This window comes from Dermochelys coriacea, chromosome 9 (assembly GCF_009764565.3).
Source record: "Dermochelys coriacea isolate rDerCor1 chromosome 9, rDerCor1.pri.v4, whole genome shotgun sequence".
NCBI lineage: Eukaryota > Metazoa > Chordata > Testudines > Dermochelyidae > Dermochelys > Dermochelys coriacea.
In genome coordinates this window covers 83167446-83187471 of record NC_050076.1, presented here as the reverse complement: position 1 = coordinate 83187471, position 20026 = coordinate 83167446, and the positions used below count along the sequence as shown (strand labels likewise).

Below are 20026 nucleotides of genomic sequence, written 5' to 3'. Positions count from 1 at the left end.
CTTTGAAGCTAATGAAGCCAGTTCTCTCTGCATGTTATTTCATGAACTCAAAGTCAAACATTGAATAATTAGTCCCAAATCATTCCTCCCCCATTGTTCCAAAAGCCATCAAACTCCTAATAGCTGTTGACATCAGAAGACTGCAGCACTGAAAATTCACAGGCAAGCTGCAGACAACAAAAGAAAACCAAATAGAAAATACCCATTAAAGAGGATGCAGCAAAGCTGTCACCAAAATATACAGAATGTTTGATGTCAGTTCGCTGCTTTTAAAAAAATATGTGGAAAATAAACAGCTGGACACCCCTGCATGATCACTGGAGTGACAGCAAACCACTCATTCTAGATTCCAGCTGTTGCAAAGCAACTCCTCTAGATGGACCCACTTGGGAAAGCTCAGAAAGGAGCAGATGTGGAAATCAACTGCTCTGGCACAGACCTTATTTGCTGAGCATTGCAAACAGGTGACAAGGGGTGCTCCCATCCCCCAAATTGTAAGGGCTGTGTCCACAGTGCTATCCTCCTACTAGTAGTGCTTTCATTCCCATTCACATGGATTCTTTTAATTACATAAAAACACTGACATTTCAAACCTTGCTCCACTCTTGGTGAGGTTTCAATGGGAAGTTTCCATAGACACCTTCTTGTCAATCTGTTTGAAGCACTCCCAGTCCCCCTCTTCTATTTGGCACTTTCACTCCTTCATACAAATGCTCAGAGCAGTACCCCTAAGGGAGCCTGAAATGCGTCTTCCAGCAGAGTCCTTTTAATGCAGCAGGTTTCTTTTGGCTTGTCTCATTGCCAGCACTTCCTGTGAGTAGGGACACATCTCACGAGACACAGGAACAGCAGCGTTCTAATTACTGCCCTTTTAACTGCAACTCTCAATCCACAGAACAGCAGCCAAGAATTGAACTGTGGACTCCAGAGAACACTGAACTAGATCCCTAGATTTCAGAGTGATTTTTGAAGGGTTTTTGTTTTGCTTTAAAATCACTTACTTTAAAAAAAAAAAAAACTAAAATACCATGGTCTTCAAATCGCAGGCTGCAGCTCTTGCTGATCTTATTGGCTTTTTGTTTTCTAAGACTGTGGAGGATTGGAGATGTAGTAGGTGGCACTAGAGATACCATATAAGGGAAACCTGATTGACTGAGAAGGAAAGTGATGTTTATTCAGCCTGCTTGAAACACCTACTCAACCTGAACAGGAGAAATGCTTGGGAGAAAAGTTGTCTTTGTTAAAGATCCAACAACCCAAGTCTCTTCGGCTGAGGACTGAGACAGCTCCCAATCTCTGCAGTTTTCAGCAAAAACAAAATGTGACATTCCAGATATTTCTAAGGCAACCCCCCCTAAAAGAAAAAAGCACACAAGCAGGAAAATAAACCCTTTCAAATATATGTTTATATCAGGCTTCTCCCCACCCCTCTCATGATACAGCAGAGAAATAAGGGCAAAAGCTCAGTTTATCCCCTTGCTTAAACCCACTTTAGGGTCACCTTAGTGTATCTAAATTTTGTTTTCCTTGAATATTTCACACTTTGTGAATCCTCTGCCACCTCCCCATTCTGTCTCTAAAGCCCTCTTCCTTGTGACTCTCTGAAGTCCTTTTCCCTTCCTGCTTTTCTCTAACTTTCCTTGCCCTTGGCTAAGGATGTATTATCAATCTAGCTGAAGCTAGCCATCCATCATCCACTCTGTATTTTCATTCTGACTTAGTATCTCATTGTTTTATCTGAATCTCATAGGAAGAGAGATGACACTTCTACCCACTTCTCTGTGGTAAAACAGTCATGTCTGATCACAGTACAATAAGAGACCACACAAGAAATACAGAAGTTATCCAATAAAAGATATTACCTCATCCACCTTGTCTCTATAATGTAACTTCCTGTCATTTCCCTTCCAACCTATTGTCTTAGATTGTTCACACAGGACCAAATCCCAAGAGGTACTGAGCATCTGCCATTGTGCATTGCTATAACTAAGAACATTACATGGCAGGTGGTTTCCCACTTATTAGTACTTGATTCTCAGTTTTAAGTCTTATACATGAGTTATAACATGTGGGGTCCCGCAAGGATCAGTTCAGGATTTGTTTCCGTTCAATATCTTCATCAATTATTTAGATAATGGCATAGAGAGTACACTTATAAAGTTTGTGGACGAAATCAAGCTGGGAGCAGTTGCAAGTGCTTTGGAGGATAGGATTATAATTCAAAATGATCTGGACAAACTGGAGAAATGGTCTGAAGTAAAAAGGATGAAATTCAATATGAACAAATGCAAAGTACTCCGTTTAGGAAGGAACAATCAGTTGCACACATACAAAATGGGAAATGACTGTCTAGGAAGGAGTACTGCGGAAAGGTATCTGGGGGTCAAAGTGGACCATAAGCTATATATGAGTCAACAGTGTAATACTGTTGCAAAAAAAAAAAAAAGCGAACATAATTCTGGGATGTATTAGCAGGAGTGTTGTAAGCAAGACACAAAAAGTAATTCTTACGCTCTACTCCACTCTGATTAGGCCTCAACTGGAGTATTGTGTCCAGTTCTGGGCACCACATTTCAGAAAGGATGTGGACAAATTGGAAAGAGAAGAGTGACAAAAATTATTAAAGGTCTAGAAAACATCACCTATGAGGGAAGATGGAAAAAATTGGGTTTGTTTAGTCTGGAAAAGAGAAGACAGAGGTGACATGGTAACAGTTTTCAAGTATGTAGAAGGTTGTTACAAAGAGGAGGGAGAAAATTTGTTTTTCTTAACCTCTGAGGATAGGACAAGAGGCAATGGGCTTAAATGGCAGCAAGGAAGGACTAGGTTGGACATTAAGAAAAACTTCCTAACTGAAAACAATTGCCTAGGGAGGTTGTGGAATCTCCATCACTGGAGACTTTTAAGAGCAGGTTAGACAAACACCTATCAGAGATGGTCTAGGTAATACTTAGTCCTGCCATGAGTGCAGGGGATTGGACTAGAGGACCTCTTGAGGTCCCTTCCAGTCCTGATTCTATACCAGCTCTTCACTTTCTCCAGTTGTGACAAAAATTAACCTTCTAGCACCCATTACTACTTTTGGCAGCTTATTCCATTGCCTGTTTTTGTTGTCACCAACTTTGTATATATCTAATCTAAATTGCCCCTGTAGCAATTTACTTCAATGGACTTCATGCTTCAAGAATAAATTGGTCCCCATACTTTGAATAACCTTTTCAATACATAGGCAGTTCCTTAGAAACCTCATCTTTTCTTACATAGAAGAGACAGAAAGGGCATTCAACAACATAGCTGTCAAATGCCGATGGCAGAGACACAAATGTTTCATTCCCTTATCATCTATCGTTAAGATGATGAGCAACATTCAGTACAGACTGCCAGAATTTTTACATCTATATGTCGAATGGCAGCCGATGTGACTCAGCTTTTTCATTTTTGCTCTGGACTGAAGTGATTCCAAACAAATTTTAAGAAATGATCTGGATTTTTTCCAAGCCGATGCCCTTTTGCTTTGAAAAATATTGTAACAAACTCAAAATGAACAATTTAAAAAAAAATCATGTATTTGGAAACTATTGCCAAGAATACTACTCAGTTCTCCCTCTCCCACCCCGTCCTATCTCCTGCAATTTGTTAAACCACTGTTGTATGGAAAATGAGGGGCTCTTGGGTGAGAATGGAGGGGAAAATACTGAAAAAGCTTCATGCTTAAGCAATGTTTGAGCACTGTTGTATTTTAACTACACCTGAATGGATATGGACAAAATTGTCTGCTTAGAATTGAAAGGCGCATTACAATTTAACCTTATCCCAGGTTCTCTCTGCAAACAAACATTCAAGCACAGAAATTCTGCTAGCATGAATACATGACAGAAACCATCTTAGCCAACACACAAGGGATTGACCTGCGGACATCCCAAGCTAAAAGCAAAAGCTGAGTTAAAGAGCCAAGACACTAACTGGGGCTCTAACAGACTCTCATCCTCTGCAGTTTGGGTAGAGGAGGACCTATGGGGGGGGGGGAAGCCCAAAAGACGCATACATCCCACAGGATTACAAATAATCATGAAAAACAAAATTATAAGATTGACTGGTCAAATATGTACCCAAAGTGAAGTTCAAATTATATGTGGCTCAGGTGGGCCAACATCAGGGACACTTACCAACACTTGTGTGGTGTTTACTGCTCAAACCCCAAAGTTATGCATGACAATATTTTCCAGCATGGTTTTGCTACGACAGCTGTAGCAGTTTCTGGACAAGGATTTGGTAGCTGACTCTTTTCCTAACTTCATTAACAAAGAATGATTCAGGTGCCCACTGGAAATTGCTGGCAGCTACTTAGTTATTTTATCTTATATTAAGAACTTAAAAATGATTTAGAACCACCAAAATATGCACATAACAAGCAGCTTGTATAACCATATGTTATTGTTGTCTTCCCACCTCCATTTCTCCCCTCCTTGTTTTAGGATAAGATCTCTGGGATGAGGATGACTTTCTCCTATATTTTTGTTCAACGCCTAGCATAACAGGGCCTCCACCTTGATTATGACCTCTTGATACTACCATAAGGAATAGAGATTACTGCACCAAACTAGTCTTATTCTAAGGTTTCTGAACCAGTTTACAACTGTATTAAATTGTCAGTGTTTGAAAGCATCAAACATTGCCACATGCTCTCTGTTCAGTGTTTGTACAACACCTAGAACAGTGGGGCTCTGCTCCATGACTAGGGCTCCTAGGCATTACTGCAAACAGAAATAGGTTATAGTATGGAGAGGGTACTAGGGTGCTTCCCTTCAAAGCATATATCAATGCCAAGAGCAGTTAGCTAAAGTAAACGGCTCAGAGTAAAGAATAAACAGTATTCATTTAAAGATCAAGTCACTTCTCTTTGCAAAATATTCAGTCTCTAAAGGAATAAGGAGAAAAATGTGTGAATCTTCGTGTTCTTAACCCATGCTATTGTCCGGTACACAACTGCAATTACTCCACTAATACCATACATACCAGGGGTGGACAAACTTTTTGGCCCAAGGGCCACATCTGGGTGGGGAAATTGCATGGCCATGAATGTAGGGCTGGGGCAGGGAATTGGGGTGCAGAAGTAGGAAGGGGCTCAGGGCAAGGGGTTGGGGCAGAAGAGGGGTGCGAGGTGTTCAAGGGGCTCAGGGAAGGGGTGCAGGGTGCAAGAAGGGTGCGGCAGGGAGCTCAGGGCAGGGGGTTGGGGTGCGGGGTGCAGGAAGGGCTCGGGGTGCAGGCTCCGGCCCAGCGCTGCTTACCTGGAGCAGCTCCGCGATGGCAGTGGCACACAGTGGGACTAAGACAGGCTCCCTGCCTGCCCTGGCCCCGCACCACAACGCTCACAGAAGTGGCTGGCATCACGTCCCTGTGGCACCTGGGGGAGGGGGTGCAGAGGGCTCCAAGCGCTCCCCTCGCCTGCAGGTACCTCCCCCAAAGCTCCCATTGGCCGCGGTTCCCCGCTCCCAGCCAATGGGAGCTGCGGGGGGTGGTGCCTGGAGGCAAGGGCAGTGCACGGAGCCCTTTGGCCCCCTCACCCCCAGGGGCCATAGAGATGTGGTGCCAGCCGCTTCCAGCAGCAGCACGGGGCCCGCAGTGCCACAAGGGTGGCAATTCTGCAGGCTGGCTCCAAAGCCCTGAGGGGCCAGATCAGACCCACGGGCCGTACTTTGCCCACCCCTGATATATACTGTAAACCATAACTATTCAACTCCATTGCAGAGAAAAATCTAATCCCGTTTTACCACTGCACATGTGAACCAAGCTCAAAACAAAGCCAACTGACTGTGTAGGTGGAAGCAAATTGCACAGAAAATGGGAGGAAGCCTCCAGAAGTTAATAGTGTACAATAGCAAATGCTAGCAGGAATTCACATTTATAGAATTAATTACATTTCAGGGGGTTGTTCCTTTCCCTGAATACCGAGGACTGGAGAAGGAAGGTTTTACTTGTCTCACGGACCTTTATTATTCTATTTGCCTCCTTGTACCAGTCAAATCGGATCTGTTTTAAAGGCCTTCTAAACTGAGCTGGCATGGTCACTTCAAACTCTAGGGATGCTAACTAGAATGTGCCAAGTACAAATACTAATTCACAAACAACGTTCCTCGTCCGTAAACTCTGTGGGGCAGGTACTCATGTGTATGAACACATTGTGGGATTTACTGGAATATCAACATAATGGTACGGTGTGGGGGTTCCTATCTGTCACCGTTTGCAGAGATAAATGGGCTACAGGACCAGAATCTGCCACTCTCTCACTGAGCACTATTTTTTTTCCTGGAGGGAGCGATCTCATTGAAGCGAACTGGATTACTTGAGGAGTGAACCATTATTGAGCATGAGTAAAAATGGCAGACTCTGGCCCAGAGTTATTTCAGCAGAAGCATATACTATAAAATCAAATCATGAACCTTTCAGACCTGAGCTATATTTTGAGGTAATCAGATATTAATTTCTCATATTTGTTTCAGACTACAATGGACCAAATTCATCTTGGATGCAAACAGGTAAAATACCTATTGAATCAATGGACATTACCCCCACTTGTTCTAAAGTAAATTTGATTCCATTGCTTATTGCCAATATCTACTAAGATAAGGAAGGGAATTTATTCTGATTTTAAATTCTTTTTTTTTATTATTATTATTAAAGAGAGAACCTCTCTTACTTATATAATTTACTTATCCATATACTTTGATCTGTAAACTTACTTATATGAGTACTCCTTACTCACCAAGTTTTCCCTTTGAGTGAAGTGGGTTAACTCACATAGATGGCAAACTCTTCAGGGTAGGGACTTCATCTTTGGCCATTAAGATCAAAGCACATGTATGGCACCAGATAGATTTTTAATCTTTTCACTTGGGTTAACACCAGATTAATAAAATGAAATATTGAGCAGCTATGTCCTGCAAAGTCTACCTTAGACAAAGGATTCCTTTCATAGCCCTTCCATTCCCACAGCCATCCCTTCCACAGTCTATGTGAATGAAGTCTAACAATTAAAGGACTGGGTGAAGCTGGAGATTCGTGGGTACTAGTTACCAACAAATATTCTTAGAAAATTAATGGGGAGAGAAGAAAAAACAAAAGGGGCCCTGTTCACTCTTGTCAAAACTAACCAATTACTTTTATTTTTTTTGTCTTCGAGTGATATTCACACCAATCAAGGAAAAACATTTGGGCCATGTGCAAGTGAACATACATGACCTTTATTGGAGACAAGTGAGGTCATTAATTATACAGAAGTAACATCACACCATTCTCTTCCAATTTAATCCCATTTAGTTTCCTTATAAATCTGTAGCAAAAGTGCACTTTTAACGGTTCTTTTAATCTATAGTATATATTCTTTCAATATTCTCTCTTTCAAATCAGGTATTTTATTTGTAAAAATGTATCACCAGATATACAAAATACATGTATAGTGTTCTACATCACTTTTTTGTGTTGACTGTTTAAATTTGTTTTTTAAACTCAGTGCGCTCTCCTTTTTGCGAGAGTTACTGATTACAGATTTCTGTTAGTGTCATTATCCAGGGGCTCTGGGTTTGTCTGCGAACAAGGGGAGAGGATTGCTAACCAAGAGCAATTTTCACACAAGTAGGAACAACAAGATGACAAAAAAGATTTTACGGTTACTGATTAAATCTCTGAAAATGAGAGTACTTTGCATAATAAAAATCAGGAATTGACTGTCCATACATTTTCTTCTGGAGAAGGAGAGGTGGGAGGGGATGGAACTTGTACCCAATTGGAATATGCTAGTATTTACTAACTTCCATTTTAAAAAGAAAGGAATTAATTGCTAACAGGAGGTTTCCAGCTATGAAAGGGAACAGATAATGAGTATAGCCTCCATAAAGGACTGCATATATATGATGGGTTGTCTTCATGAGGACAATATTTTGGTAAAATATTCTATTTATCCCATACAAATCACAGAATTGCATAAATTAAATGTCCTCATAGATAACAATCACCAGTGCGTATTACGAAGTGCTGTACTAAGACCAACAAGGTAGAAGACAGCTTTGGTGTTATTTAACAAGATGAAGAAAGGAAAATATCAATTTCCACTCCTGGTTTAGAGCCAGCTATGACAAGCTTTGGCACTGTAACAGGACTTTTCAAAGAGAAAATTACATAAAGGGTTTTAGAGATTTCTTATAAATTCCCTTTAATCTTTTCTTTCTAATTATCCTTGAGATTATACTATATATATTTGTAATGGATAGTTTCTTAAATTCAGTCTTCATAAGACAAACATACCTTTCCCCTGTTAAGCAAGGCCTATAGTGCATATCAAACCAGAGAGCATTTTCAGGCGCAATGATTCACATGACAGAACTAATGTAACCAAAAAAATGAAGAGGAACTCTTTGCAAGGTAGTGTGTGTTAACCTTTGTTTTTTGTTTTTCTTCCTTAATGGAAATTTCTTATTTCAAAGACTAGGAACAACTGGATTAGTTATGTAAATAATGCTTTCCTTGGTTAACTCTTCACAATTAGTGCTGCTTCTGTGTATTATCATAGGCAGAAACGATCCTGCATCTGTTTACTATATACTGAATGAAATGCTGAACAGATCCTGTTTCAGAAGAGGGCACTTTTGGCATATGCAATAGCTCCAAGAAATACTGTAACTTTAAATTTGCTTTAACAACTGGTTGCAAGACATGCACTTTAAAAGCTCAACTGCTTCTTTGCTTGAATTTGCAACATTGTGGCTTTGAGAGTCAAACTTTTGCTTAAAAAATTAAAAAATACAACAGATTAGGTTAAATGTGGGAAAAAAAATTACATCTTCTGGAGGGGGAATAGGATAGTAAAAGTTAAAAATATACAAAAAAGAGTGCTATTAGTGTTATCTAAAACCAAGATGATACATACTGAGGGATTTATAATGCTGCAGAAATAGCTTGGTGTCTACCTTTTTAAAAATTACAGACTTGACGTTTCCAATGTTTTAGCACTGTACTGTTTCGCATGTCTGAGTCACCAAAAATATCCAGCAACTGGCTGCTGCTCATATCTCAAAATATGTGTTCAGCTGACACTGAATATTGAAATCATTCTGCTAAAATACAGAAAAACGACAATGACAGACTCCAAGGTATAGCCTCAGGCTGACACTGAATGGTAAAGAATTCCACAATGCTACTTTTAAAACCTTTCTTCGGTTCTTGAACAAATAAGCAGCCAGGTTTCAAGTAGAGGTAACCCAGATTTTGGAAGCTAGCAATGTAAAAAAAAATCCCAGAAAGAAAACCAGAGCAAAAGCTCTTCTTGTTATAGAAGACAGCACTCATCCTCCAAGAAATGGCAGAAGTAAACCTTTCTTCTCCCTGCTGGATCTCTCATGGTCCTACAGCAATGATGAGGAATTGTTTCTGCTGTCACTGATGTCCTACTTGGGACATAACCTTGATCCCTTTTTTCTTTTATTTGTACACATTTATCATTTCAGTTTTAGTCTCTTGACTGGTAGAAGAGGATATATCCGGATTCTGAGTTTTTGGAAATGTCTGATGTTAACCCATAGAATTCTTCAATGGCCTGGGCATCAATTTTCTGCAATTCAACAAGACATTCAGATTAGACCCACTCAAAATAACCAACACTGAGCACACCCCCTCCCCCAATGAAATACTATTTTCAGTTTAGTATATGGAAGAAGTTGACTGAAAGCTACCCAAATTAATACACCAAACATTTCTTCAGTAGATTAAACTGCTTAATTTGGAGAAGATTAAATCGGGATAAATTAATAAAACTATCAGATCAAAAAAATAGTGCACTGTGAAGCTACAGTGCACCTACAAGGGCTCTATGAAGGCCTGCTCTAAAAATTCAAGCTGACATTCACCCTCAGCTCTTTCTACCAACTGGAGTCTCCAATTTCCCTTACCCAAAGCCATGCAGCCTGCATGCAGATGAAAAATAGTCTGCTATTAACATAGGAAAATATCTCCACCAGATAATAAGGAGTGCGCACAAAATTTTTAGTAAATTCAACAGGCAGTCTAAATGAACTGCTACCTCGCAAGAAGTTACTGGGGCTTCAAAAATGAAGAGAACTCCTGCACTACTGGTTACTAATCTGGATCACCTATCAATAATGTAACACACAGTCACTATTTTCACATTAGCTCTGTAAGAGTATACCACAAATGGAGCTTGCTCTCCCTGGGATCTAGTACAATGCTGACCAGTGTGATGTTGAGAACCTCATGAGTATTTAGACAGGGAAATAGCTTCTTTTCAATTCAGGCAGGAATACATTTCTTGTCTACACAATTTAAAACAAAGAAAATTATTGCAGGAAAGCACAGCCAGAAAAATGAGTTTGCATTTTGCTCTCAAAGCCACGAGGCCTATGGTCATTATCTCTTGTGGGTGTGAGCTCTGCGGTCGTGGTCCGTCTTCTGAGAATGAGTCATTTCTCATTATTAGTCAACAATTTCATTGTTCCAGTGGAATGCAGCTGTCCTGAGAGGCCAGTGTCAGGAAAAGAAGTCTCAGGCAGCAAGAGCTAATCCCATGTAAGACTGAATTTGATTCTGTAGTCAATGGGGAGCCAGTACAGAGACTGAAACACTGGAATGAATGCTCATGACCTGTGTTGCTAAGCAGATAATGGTTCCTTTAGTATTTTAAAATGCCTTTAAGTCACACGATCCACCAGGATAAGAGGATGGCCTGAGGTGTGGAGCCAAGAGGAAATCAGTCTAGAGTGACTGAAGCTGTAATCTCCTCTACTATCCCCAAAATAGAAGATTTCAGAACCAGAGAGAAATGAAGAATAGGAAAGAATTGGTGGGTGACCTTTAATACTATCCCACAAAGCAGCGAAGATGGCCTTGGGATATCACAGAACCAAGATTCTTGGTCCAAAGAAGAAACTCTGCTTTGGGTGGAGGAAACAGGGAACGTTCTCTGCTTGAACACACAGAGGAAGGCCCCAAGCTACAACTTGTGTAAGAAACCTCATTAACACCAAAATGGCTATTAGTACAGAATAGGCGGGAGGTACACCCCTTGGTATGAAGGAGCCTCTCAGAATAGGTAGCATCTTGGTTCTGAGCTCACAGATCCATATGGAGTCAAATATTCAAGACAAAAACAGTGGCCTTTTCTTTTTTTTCCTTTCTCTACACCTCAGTTCTGAGGGAGAGAGCAATGGCACTGAGGCACCACGGTACTTGGGCCAAAGTGAGTATTTCCCTTATCAGATCAGGGGTCTCTTGGGATTCAGACTTCCACATGGCATTAAGCAAGGAATAAAGGCTCAATGCCAACTCAAACATCATACTGAGCTGTTTTAAGGGTGTATCCAGAGCTGAGATTCCTGGTCCTTTTGAGCCCTCAGGGTTAAGGTAGCACAAAAGGCATTTTTCAGTATGTGCACCTCAGTGGGACATAGGCAGCATTACATATGCAGGGCTGTTAAGCACATTTTCACATTACAATGGGCATCATTTGAAGCTGGTTACCTTGCCAGCCATCCTATGAAAATAAGAGGTGCCCAGTACAGAGAAACAATTCACACACAAATTAACTGCAATGACGTAACTACACTATTCTAGCTATAATTAAAAGCAGGAGAGTTTAGTAACAACCTAAAACACAGCAAACAGAAAGGCAGCTGGAGAAGTCTAAAGGGACTCCAATTAGACATCCATCAGGAACTAGAGTATAGCACTGTAGCTCCATATATAATGACGTTCAGGCTGAATGATCAGTACCACAAGGGAACTTGCCTCAGCTCCAACCACCAAAGCTTTCTAGAAGTTTCCAGTTAAGAAAATGCGAAGTGCACAGGCTGAACCAAGCATGTGAATTTGTACAGTCGATACCCAAAGAACCGCCAATTTGTTCCTTAGTATGTTTATGTGCATGAGGAACAAATTGGTTTTCTGAATATTGCCTGCACAGATCCAGCAACTTCAGCAACTGTTCTGGTGGTCTACTGTGAAAGCACTGGTCATAAAAATGAAAGCTGCCTGTGGGTGCAATCAATTTTGAAGAGAATGTACATTACCTACTTGTTTAGGCCAGTACTTTTCTTTTTCCCCACCCACCTTATGAGCCTGGGGCAACACACACTTGGTAAGTTGACAGAAAGATGCAACGAACACAAAATGGAATTACGAAGGATACGATTTGAAACAAGATATGCATTATGTTGTGTGAAAATCCAAAATTCCTCAAATGCATGCATTTCAAAATGCTCTGAAGTTCTGGGGAAAAGTATACGGGACAAATAAGCGTATATTTTTCCAAAGTTCTCTTCCCAGAAAGCCTTGGATATATGAATATTCTGGAAAGAAAGATCAGTCCTTCTAACAGAAAAAATACTCTCAAAAGCATATTCATCAACAGACTTAATATAATTATCTGGCAGCTCTGCAAACATTCTCTGCTGTTTAATTTAGCTTAAATCCCAACTAGTTTACCATAAAATCAAGTCTATTTCCACTATCTAGCATTTTGAATATAACCTGGAAATATTCGTATAGATTCACTTATCCCACAGATATTTTTAAATTCTTTGCTAGCATAGCTATATATCCTAACTCATTTCCACATTCACAGATTAACAAATTAGAGACAGAAAATAACTATTTGATTACCTTGTCTCCTCCCCCTTCCATAGCAGGATTGTTTTCCACCAATATACTCAAGAGTTTTGTCCAGCCTAGTTTTAAAGTAACAATCAGTTGATGTTTCCACCAATTCTCTTTGGGAGACTGTTCTACATCTTAACTAACCTGATATTAAGGATATATATATATATATTTTTTGCTTTGCTATTGAACCTAAGTTTTCTTTTAATCATTTTCTGGTACACCCAAAACAATACCTATCCCTCCACAGCATTTACAACTCTCAAATAATAGTAAGAGTTATTGCTCTCCTGAGTAACTATTAGCTATGCTACAAATTCGTTCTTTTCATCTTTCCTCATAATTTGGGGAAACCAATGTGGATAGACGCTCTCCCCTCTATTCCATATAGACATTGACACTGTGCTGCATCACTTTTGATTGCTACAATGTGACAGCTTGCCAAGCTAATAGCACAGAAAAGTGCATTTACTCATATTGTTTTCAAGTAATTTGGCTTTGTATATTATTCCATTTGAAGTCATTTGCCTTTGGTATTTGACATGTGACAGGTTTTCACATATACTGTAATAATACACTTTTACCTAAATAACTTTCATTTACTTGAAATTTTACTTGAAACTTGAACCTTCACCCAAGCAAAAATAAAACACGACTCTTTCACTTTTATTGCATTTAGCAAATCTTCAGGCTAATAAAGAAGAGTAAGCTGCTTCCAATTTACATTTCAGAGCCAAAAAATCATAGCATTTATAACAAAAAGGTGACAAAGCTTTTTGAAGTCTTACATTATGAAACCAATAGAGACAAAAAGATTTATTCTCTGCTCTTTTACAACTTAGCAAAGCATGCACAGAGGCTTTGGAGTTATCTGTTAGCAGACTCAGGAAGACAATTTTCTTCACTTTATATGTGTTTCATACTTAGCAGGTTAAATCTCCAGGGCTTGAAAAGTCTACTTGCCCGCTTATTCCTGGTGTGCAGGGACTTCCTTGGCAAATAATAAGATCTATGCCTGCTACTTCTGCAGAATCTAAGCTTTATTTTTATAAATTACTTTTTCATTCCTCATGATTGTGAACATCTTTCTGAATTTGACCTGATGAAGTACTGAGTTTCCTGCAGCTTCTCTATGATGCTAAGCAGCAGCAACATGACAGGAAACCAAAATGGTCAGTTTCAGAGCTACAAATCAAAATCTTGTGGGGGGCAATGAAACTGACAATCATTTCAATTTCACTCTGAAGTTTCTTCGACAAGCTAGAGCAGCAGCAAGGAGCAAAGTTTTTTTTTTACAGGAACAGAGGACTCACAAAAGGAAACAGGGGATGGGCAGAGCTGCGGACAGACTCTGTTCCTGCTGCAGCATAGGTCACCCCATCTCACTAATCATTACAGTAGCCAGGATGATTCCCAAAAACACATTATTCGGGGCAGGGTTGCTGAATCTGGGGTTGGAGGGCATAGGTGGGGAATGAACAGGAGAGACATTGCTTTTCTGACAGAGGAGGGTGGGAGGGGAGTTTCAAGTTTAGCAGGCACCTATCAGTTAGAAGCAGATATGAAAGACAGTCATTGAGTGGAGTTTCTTGGTAGAAATATTCTACACTCTTCCCAGTGGGACCGGACTTCAACAGGACTTTCATGCCTGGACTTCACTTATGCCAAACATTTCCATCCCTAATTTTTCAACTGTGACTTTCAGAACACATGGGATAGAAACTTGTTTCAAATGAAAACTCTCATCCTGCAGAAATTGATGACAATCCCCTGCCCTGCAGCCGCCACTCCCCTCCCCGTAATATGGGAAGGCTTCCCACTTGCCAGGGAATTTTTCAACTGCTGAATCTTCACCTGTACAAGAGCTACATTCTGTATTCCCAATCCTGAGGAGCACAGTGAAGATTCAAGAGAGAAACAACTCACACAGACTATACTATTTTCAGATCAGTGAGATTATTAGGTAAACAATAAAATTTCAGGTTACTTTAAAGCATGACTCAGGTAAGAAAAGTGAATGAAAATCTGGCATCTTTGTAGGAGACAAATCTACCCTGTGTGTCTTCTAGACCAAGCCAGCACACATGCAAGAGATTAAACTGTATTCTGTTCTTATTCATGGTTCAGTACAATTGCCATCGGTGTTTTCAGACAGAGAAATTTTGCTTTGGCCCTTAAAATGAGCAAATCTGACATGGAAGACATTGACTAAGAATATATAACAACATGGCTATTTTATGGCCTCCTTAAAAAACATACATGTTTTTAAAGGGATTACCTCAGTGCTATTACTAATTAGAGTTTGGACTTATTTTAAGGAGTGATCTAAAAAAGGCCAAGAGATAAACCTTCATGTTTTTACAATACAGCTCAATGGGATATGCAACAAAATGCTACCACATGTGTGTATATATTTTAGGTACATATGCAAAACATTTACAGGCAAAATATTTTGTGGAGTACAAAATAAGTTTATTTTAGCTAAAGTATATCTAAATACTCTGCTAAAGATCAAAAATCCTATGGATATCTTCAGTATCTAACTACCCATGTGCTCACAAGTCTCTGATTTTCTAACTCTTTCCACAGTTCTTGCTACCTGTCTGCAGCAAAAATCAAGAATCCTTCCTTTTACATACTCTTAACCTACAAGAGAAAATGAATGGGTGTTGAATTTAGTGTTGAGCTACAGCCATCAGAAATATTTAGGATCAAGCCGTTGACTCTAGAAAGCAAACTGGTCTCAAGAGAGAGCCTGAGATATGGGAAAAAATACCCTGGTGTTTTACATTCTTAACAGGACAATTGTGGTTGTACCAAATAGATGTCATCCTCAGTCTTCTGCCAAGTGACTAATGCAGCCCCTCAGTTGAGCACGGTTCTACAAGTCAATTATATATACACAAATCTGCTCAGAACTTGATGAGGATGCCCCATACACAGATTTTGTTACAAATCTTTCATGGATGCAATATGAATTCCTAGATACTGAAACAGGATCCGTGCACATAGCTGGAAAATGGCACTGTCCATACTGTTTTCACAACATAAAAGCAATCTGTATACCTACCTCTACAATGTCGTCGTCAAACAGCAACCAAAAGCCATGGCTCTTCACTATGGTGATATAATGTCCACGGTTTGGACCGCTGTCAGGAAAAATGTCAAAGATTTATTACACTGATGCCTACATATGAAAAACAAAACATTTGCAAATAATTCAAGCTATTATAGGTTGAGCCGATAGTGCCACCTATAGTTAAGATTCACCAATACTTTCCAGTGTAAGACCTTATTTTCAATTGCCTATAACTTTGCCCAACCTTAACAGTTTGCCAAACCTTAACACGCTGGGTATCTACCTCAGATTTACTTAAAAATAAAGAAAATAAAATTTCAGCAAAAATGGTTCCACACAATGGTTTTGGTAAGAAGCTTTAGGGTCTCTGCTTTGGAGCAAGAATTTGATATTTAGTAACAGGAATGTGCCGTTTGTGAGTCTCATGAAAAAATGCCCACATCAGCCAAGTTACAAACCTTTGGGGGAAAAAAAAATCTTAGTTTGTGCTTGTTAGAGACACGTTAAGAGTTTGACAGCTACATTCTCTGAAGATTCCATCTGTACTGAGCATGCTTCAGACCAGAGCTGCAGGCACTCAGCTAGACTTTCTGTGCAATTGCTGCTTTCTGTTATTGTGGCACTATCACCAGAACCGAGTGCAGAGAGACCCTCTTGTGTGCTCTCAGTACTCTCCTGTTGGATGTGTGGTGGAGGAAGCTGCCAGATCCGAATGCAGAGGGGACAAGAGCCAGATCAGAAGGATAAAGGTTGCAAAGGAAGTAGATTGGGACAAGAAATTTTTGGAGTGTAATAATATACACTAGTACTAGGTAAGCCACCAACTGCTGACCTCAGACAGTGAGGGAGCAAGTTAAGGATAAAACAAGAAACTAAATTCTCACTTTTTCTGGCTTTATTTTGCGTTTCATTTAGGATCTGAACAACATAAACATAAAATAACAGCTTTTTTAAAGGACTTTACTGTGTATGGGGAAAGTGACTCTGTAGCCCCATTCAGTGTTATGAACTTACTGGAATTAACAATTTCTGCTTTAGAATGAATGGGTAAATTAAAGTGAAGTTATCAAAGCAAAATATTTTAAACAGATGTTTTAAAAGATCTAAAATATATAGAAAATAAATTTGTACCTGGTCTATCCTGATATGTTAAGTTCCAGCCTGATAAAAGTTTACAATAGAGCTGTGGAACTCCTAAAAAAGCCAGTGTTTACAAAAAGCAGCTCTAGAGCACAACTGGTGAGCCCTTCAATGAGGCAAAGTCACACTAACTGCCATTTCTATATATCATTACTGAAAGCTGTATTTATGCTTATTGGAATGTGTGTCACAGATAGCAAACCTAGGATCCAGCCAGGCAAACTCACAAGAGAAAGTCTGCAGGATAGGATCTTTTTTTTTTTAAAAAACAACATCAGTATGTTGTTTGAAAATGTATTTCAGAACTATATCACAATCTCAGAAATATATACAGCATAGACAGCATACATAAATTCAACAGATACCGGTATGTGTTGGTTTTGCTGGCTCTCTAATTTCGACACTGATTCTTTGGAAATATTCTATAGACCTTATGCTAGATTTCCAACTACTTAAGATTTACTCCCCACTCCAAAAAAACAGAGAACATATAATCCTCGACCATCCCATTCTAAAGCCTGGTCTAATCTGAAACGTAGTATCAGCATAGCTTCAGGGTTGTAAAAAAACATACCTCAACTGACATATCTATACTGACATAACCCCCAGCATACACACAGCTATGTTGACCCAAATAGTCTTCTTTTGATGTAGCTAGCTTTGTTCACAGAGACGTCTCTACACCAACAGAAAAACCTCTTCTGTTGGTGTAGGCTGTGTCTACTCTACAGGGCTATCCCGGCCTAGCTATGCTAGTACAGTCTTAACATAGTGTAAACATACCCCATTTTTGACTTCTGTGAATAACATTTTATCTTTTCTTCCATAATGCAGTGTTTGCAATGGCTTTTCTATTTGCATCAAGTTTTTTATAAACAATATTTGTTTTTCAATTATTTTAATTCGGTTTTAATCATGCTGGATCAAAACTGTGCAGCTGATTGAAAAAGCAGTATGCAATTTAACCACTTGGTGGCACCAGCATTTTTTAAAAACATTTAATGATATAGCAAGTCGCAACAGACAAACTGATTCTATTTTAAGGAGTACTTGTGGCACCTTAGAGACTAACAAATTTATTAGAGCATAAGCTTTCGTGAGCTACAGCTCACTTCATCGGATGCATTCACCAAATGCATCCGATGAAGTGAGCTGTAGCTCACGAAAGCTTATGCTCTAATAAATTTGTTAGTCTCTAAGGTGCCACAAGTACTTCTTTTCTTTTTGCGAATACAGACTAACACGGCTGCTACTCTGAAACCTGATTCTATTTTGAGAACTTTGTTATTCCAAGAATTGCTTTATTTCATTTAGCTTTCCTGGAAGCTTTAGCATGTTTTAAAGGTATATAAAAAGAGCAAGGCTGAGACTGTGCACACCGAATAGAAAAATAGAAAAATAGGCTGAAAATATTTTCAAAAAAATGTTTAAATGTAAAAACATGTAGAAACCTTTTTATTCCTTCAGTTAATTAGCTTACATATTGTTAAGATTGTTCTACATTGTCAGCTGCTGCAGTGATATTCAAATGTACATGAATGACCAAGTGAGTTAATTTTCATGGAAACTCATGTAAAACTCAGAAAGCATTGGAGACATACCTGCCACAGTGAACAACTACAGCCACAAGGTCATACATTCTGTCAGGGTTTGTAGCATCTCCTGAAGTATTAAAGAGCCGAAGCTCTAAGGGAAAGACTACACGATAGGAGAGTTTGGTGTATCGATGCAGCTGGTCCATGTATTTGAACCTTTTTAAGTGCAGAGCTAGAATCATGGGCAACTTCTTCACTCTCATTCTGGACCATAAAATATATTAAACATAGAACATCACATTAGAAAATACCCCTTACATTAGATAAACCTTTTAAAAGAAAATAATTAGAATTTGTGTTTAAATGATTAAAAAAAGTTTAATCGGTAATTCAGTTTTAATGAAGATGATTTGTGAAGAGCTGCTTTTTATACAAGCATTTTGGTACAAGTGGGGAAGATTTATAGCACAACTGACATCCACATGCAAGACAGCTGCTTGCCTACACTGAACAAATCATCTTTCATCATATCAGGGAAAGTGAAAAATGGAATAAACCTCTGTCCTTCAGGCCTGGCTTCTATTAACTAAGAAATGAAAAAAACAGATTTTCTACATCTGTGGCTGAAGGGGAAAATGTTCTGGAGGCGTCAAACTGATTACAACTAACAGGGAAAAAGGAGAGATGTCTGGAAGTTCTTTAGGGGACAAATGCGAAACTGACCATTTGGGATCTCCTCTGATTGTAGGAGCTGCTCCGAATTTATATTTTCCCCGACATTTCCCCACCTAGAATGTCAGTTATTTTGTTGTTTCAAAGAATTGCCATTGGGTTAATATTGTAAATTTACTAGGGCTGTCAAGCAATTTAAAAAATTAAACACAATTAATCACACGATTTTAAAAAATTGCAATTTTGTGATTAATTGCGTGCTAAACAATAATAGAATACCATTTATTTAAATATTTTTGGATGTTTTCTACATTTTAAAATATATTGGTTTCAATTACAACACAAAGTGTACAATGCTCACTTTATATTTATTTTTGATTACAAATATTTGCACTGTAAAAAAAACAAAAGAAACAGTATTTTTGAATTCACCTTATGCAAGTAGTATAGTGCAATCTTTTTATCATGAATGTTGAGCTTAGAAATGTAGAATTATGTACAAAAAAATAACTGCATTCAAAAATAAAACAATGCAAAACTTTAGAGCAGGGTGGGCAAACTTTTTGGCCCGAGGGCCATATCTGGGTACAGAAATTGTATGGTGGGCCATGATTGCTCACGAAACTGGGACTTGGGGTGTGGGAGGGGGTGAGGGCTGTGGCTGGGGGTGTGGGCTGTGGGGTGCGTCCAGAAATGAGGAGTTCAGAGTGCGGGAGGGGTCTCCAGGCTGGGATTGGGATGGGGGTGGTGGTGAGGGCTCTGTGGTGGGGCTGAGGATGACGGGTTGGGGAGCAGGAGGGTGCTCCGGGCTGGGACCAAGGGGTTCGGAGGGCGGGAGAGGAATCAGGGGTGGGGCACAGGAGGGGGTCGGGGTTCAGGCTCTAGGGTGTGCTTACCTCAAGCAAGTCCCAGAAGCAGCAGCATGTTCCCACTCCGGCTC

General features: G+C 39.5%; 1 protein-coding gene and 1 long non-coding RNA gene across 5 annotated transcripts in view; both read right to left on the bottom strand.

Annotated features, from left to right (window-relative positions):
• Nucleotides 1-7135: 7135 nt before the first annotated feature.
• LOC119861603 (ubiquitin carboxyl-terminal hydrolase 12-like) overlaps nucleotides 7136-20026 on the bottom strand; it is a 41477-nt gene continuing 28586 nt past the window's right edge. For 3 of the 4 annotated variants that reach the window (XM_043492135.1, XM_038416920.2, XM_043492136.1), the window contains 3 exons: nucleotides 18481-18678; nucleotides 15731-15809; nucleotides 7136-9604 (listed from right to left, as the gene is read on the bottom strand). In XM_043492135.1, the coding sequence (XP_043348070.1) occupies nucleotides 9503-9604; nucleotides 15731-15809; nucleotides 18481-18678 (379 nt within the window). In that variant the 3' untranslated portion in view covers nucleotides 7136-9502. Of the gene's footprint in view, nucleotides 9605-12666; nucleotides 12732-15730; nucleotides 15810-18480; nucleotides 18679-20026 lie in introns of all 4 variants that reach the window. The other variant, XM_038416922.2, reaches the window with a different exon arrangement.
• LOC122455718 lies at nucleotides 17148-18438 on the bottom strand. The gene is made up of 2 exons (XR_006274148.1): nucleotides 18141-18438; nucleotides 17148-17907 (listed from the first exon to the last, which is right to left on the bottom strand). It is a non-coding gene; the product is annotated as an uncharacterized LOC122455718 (long non-coding RNA).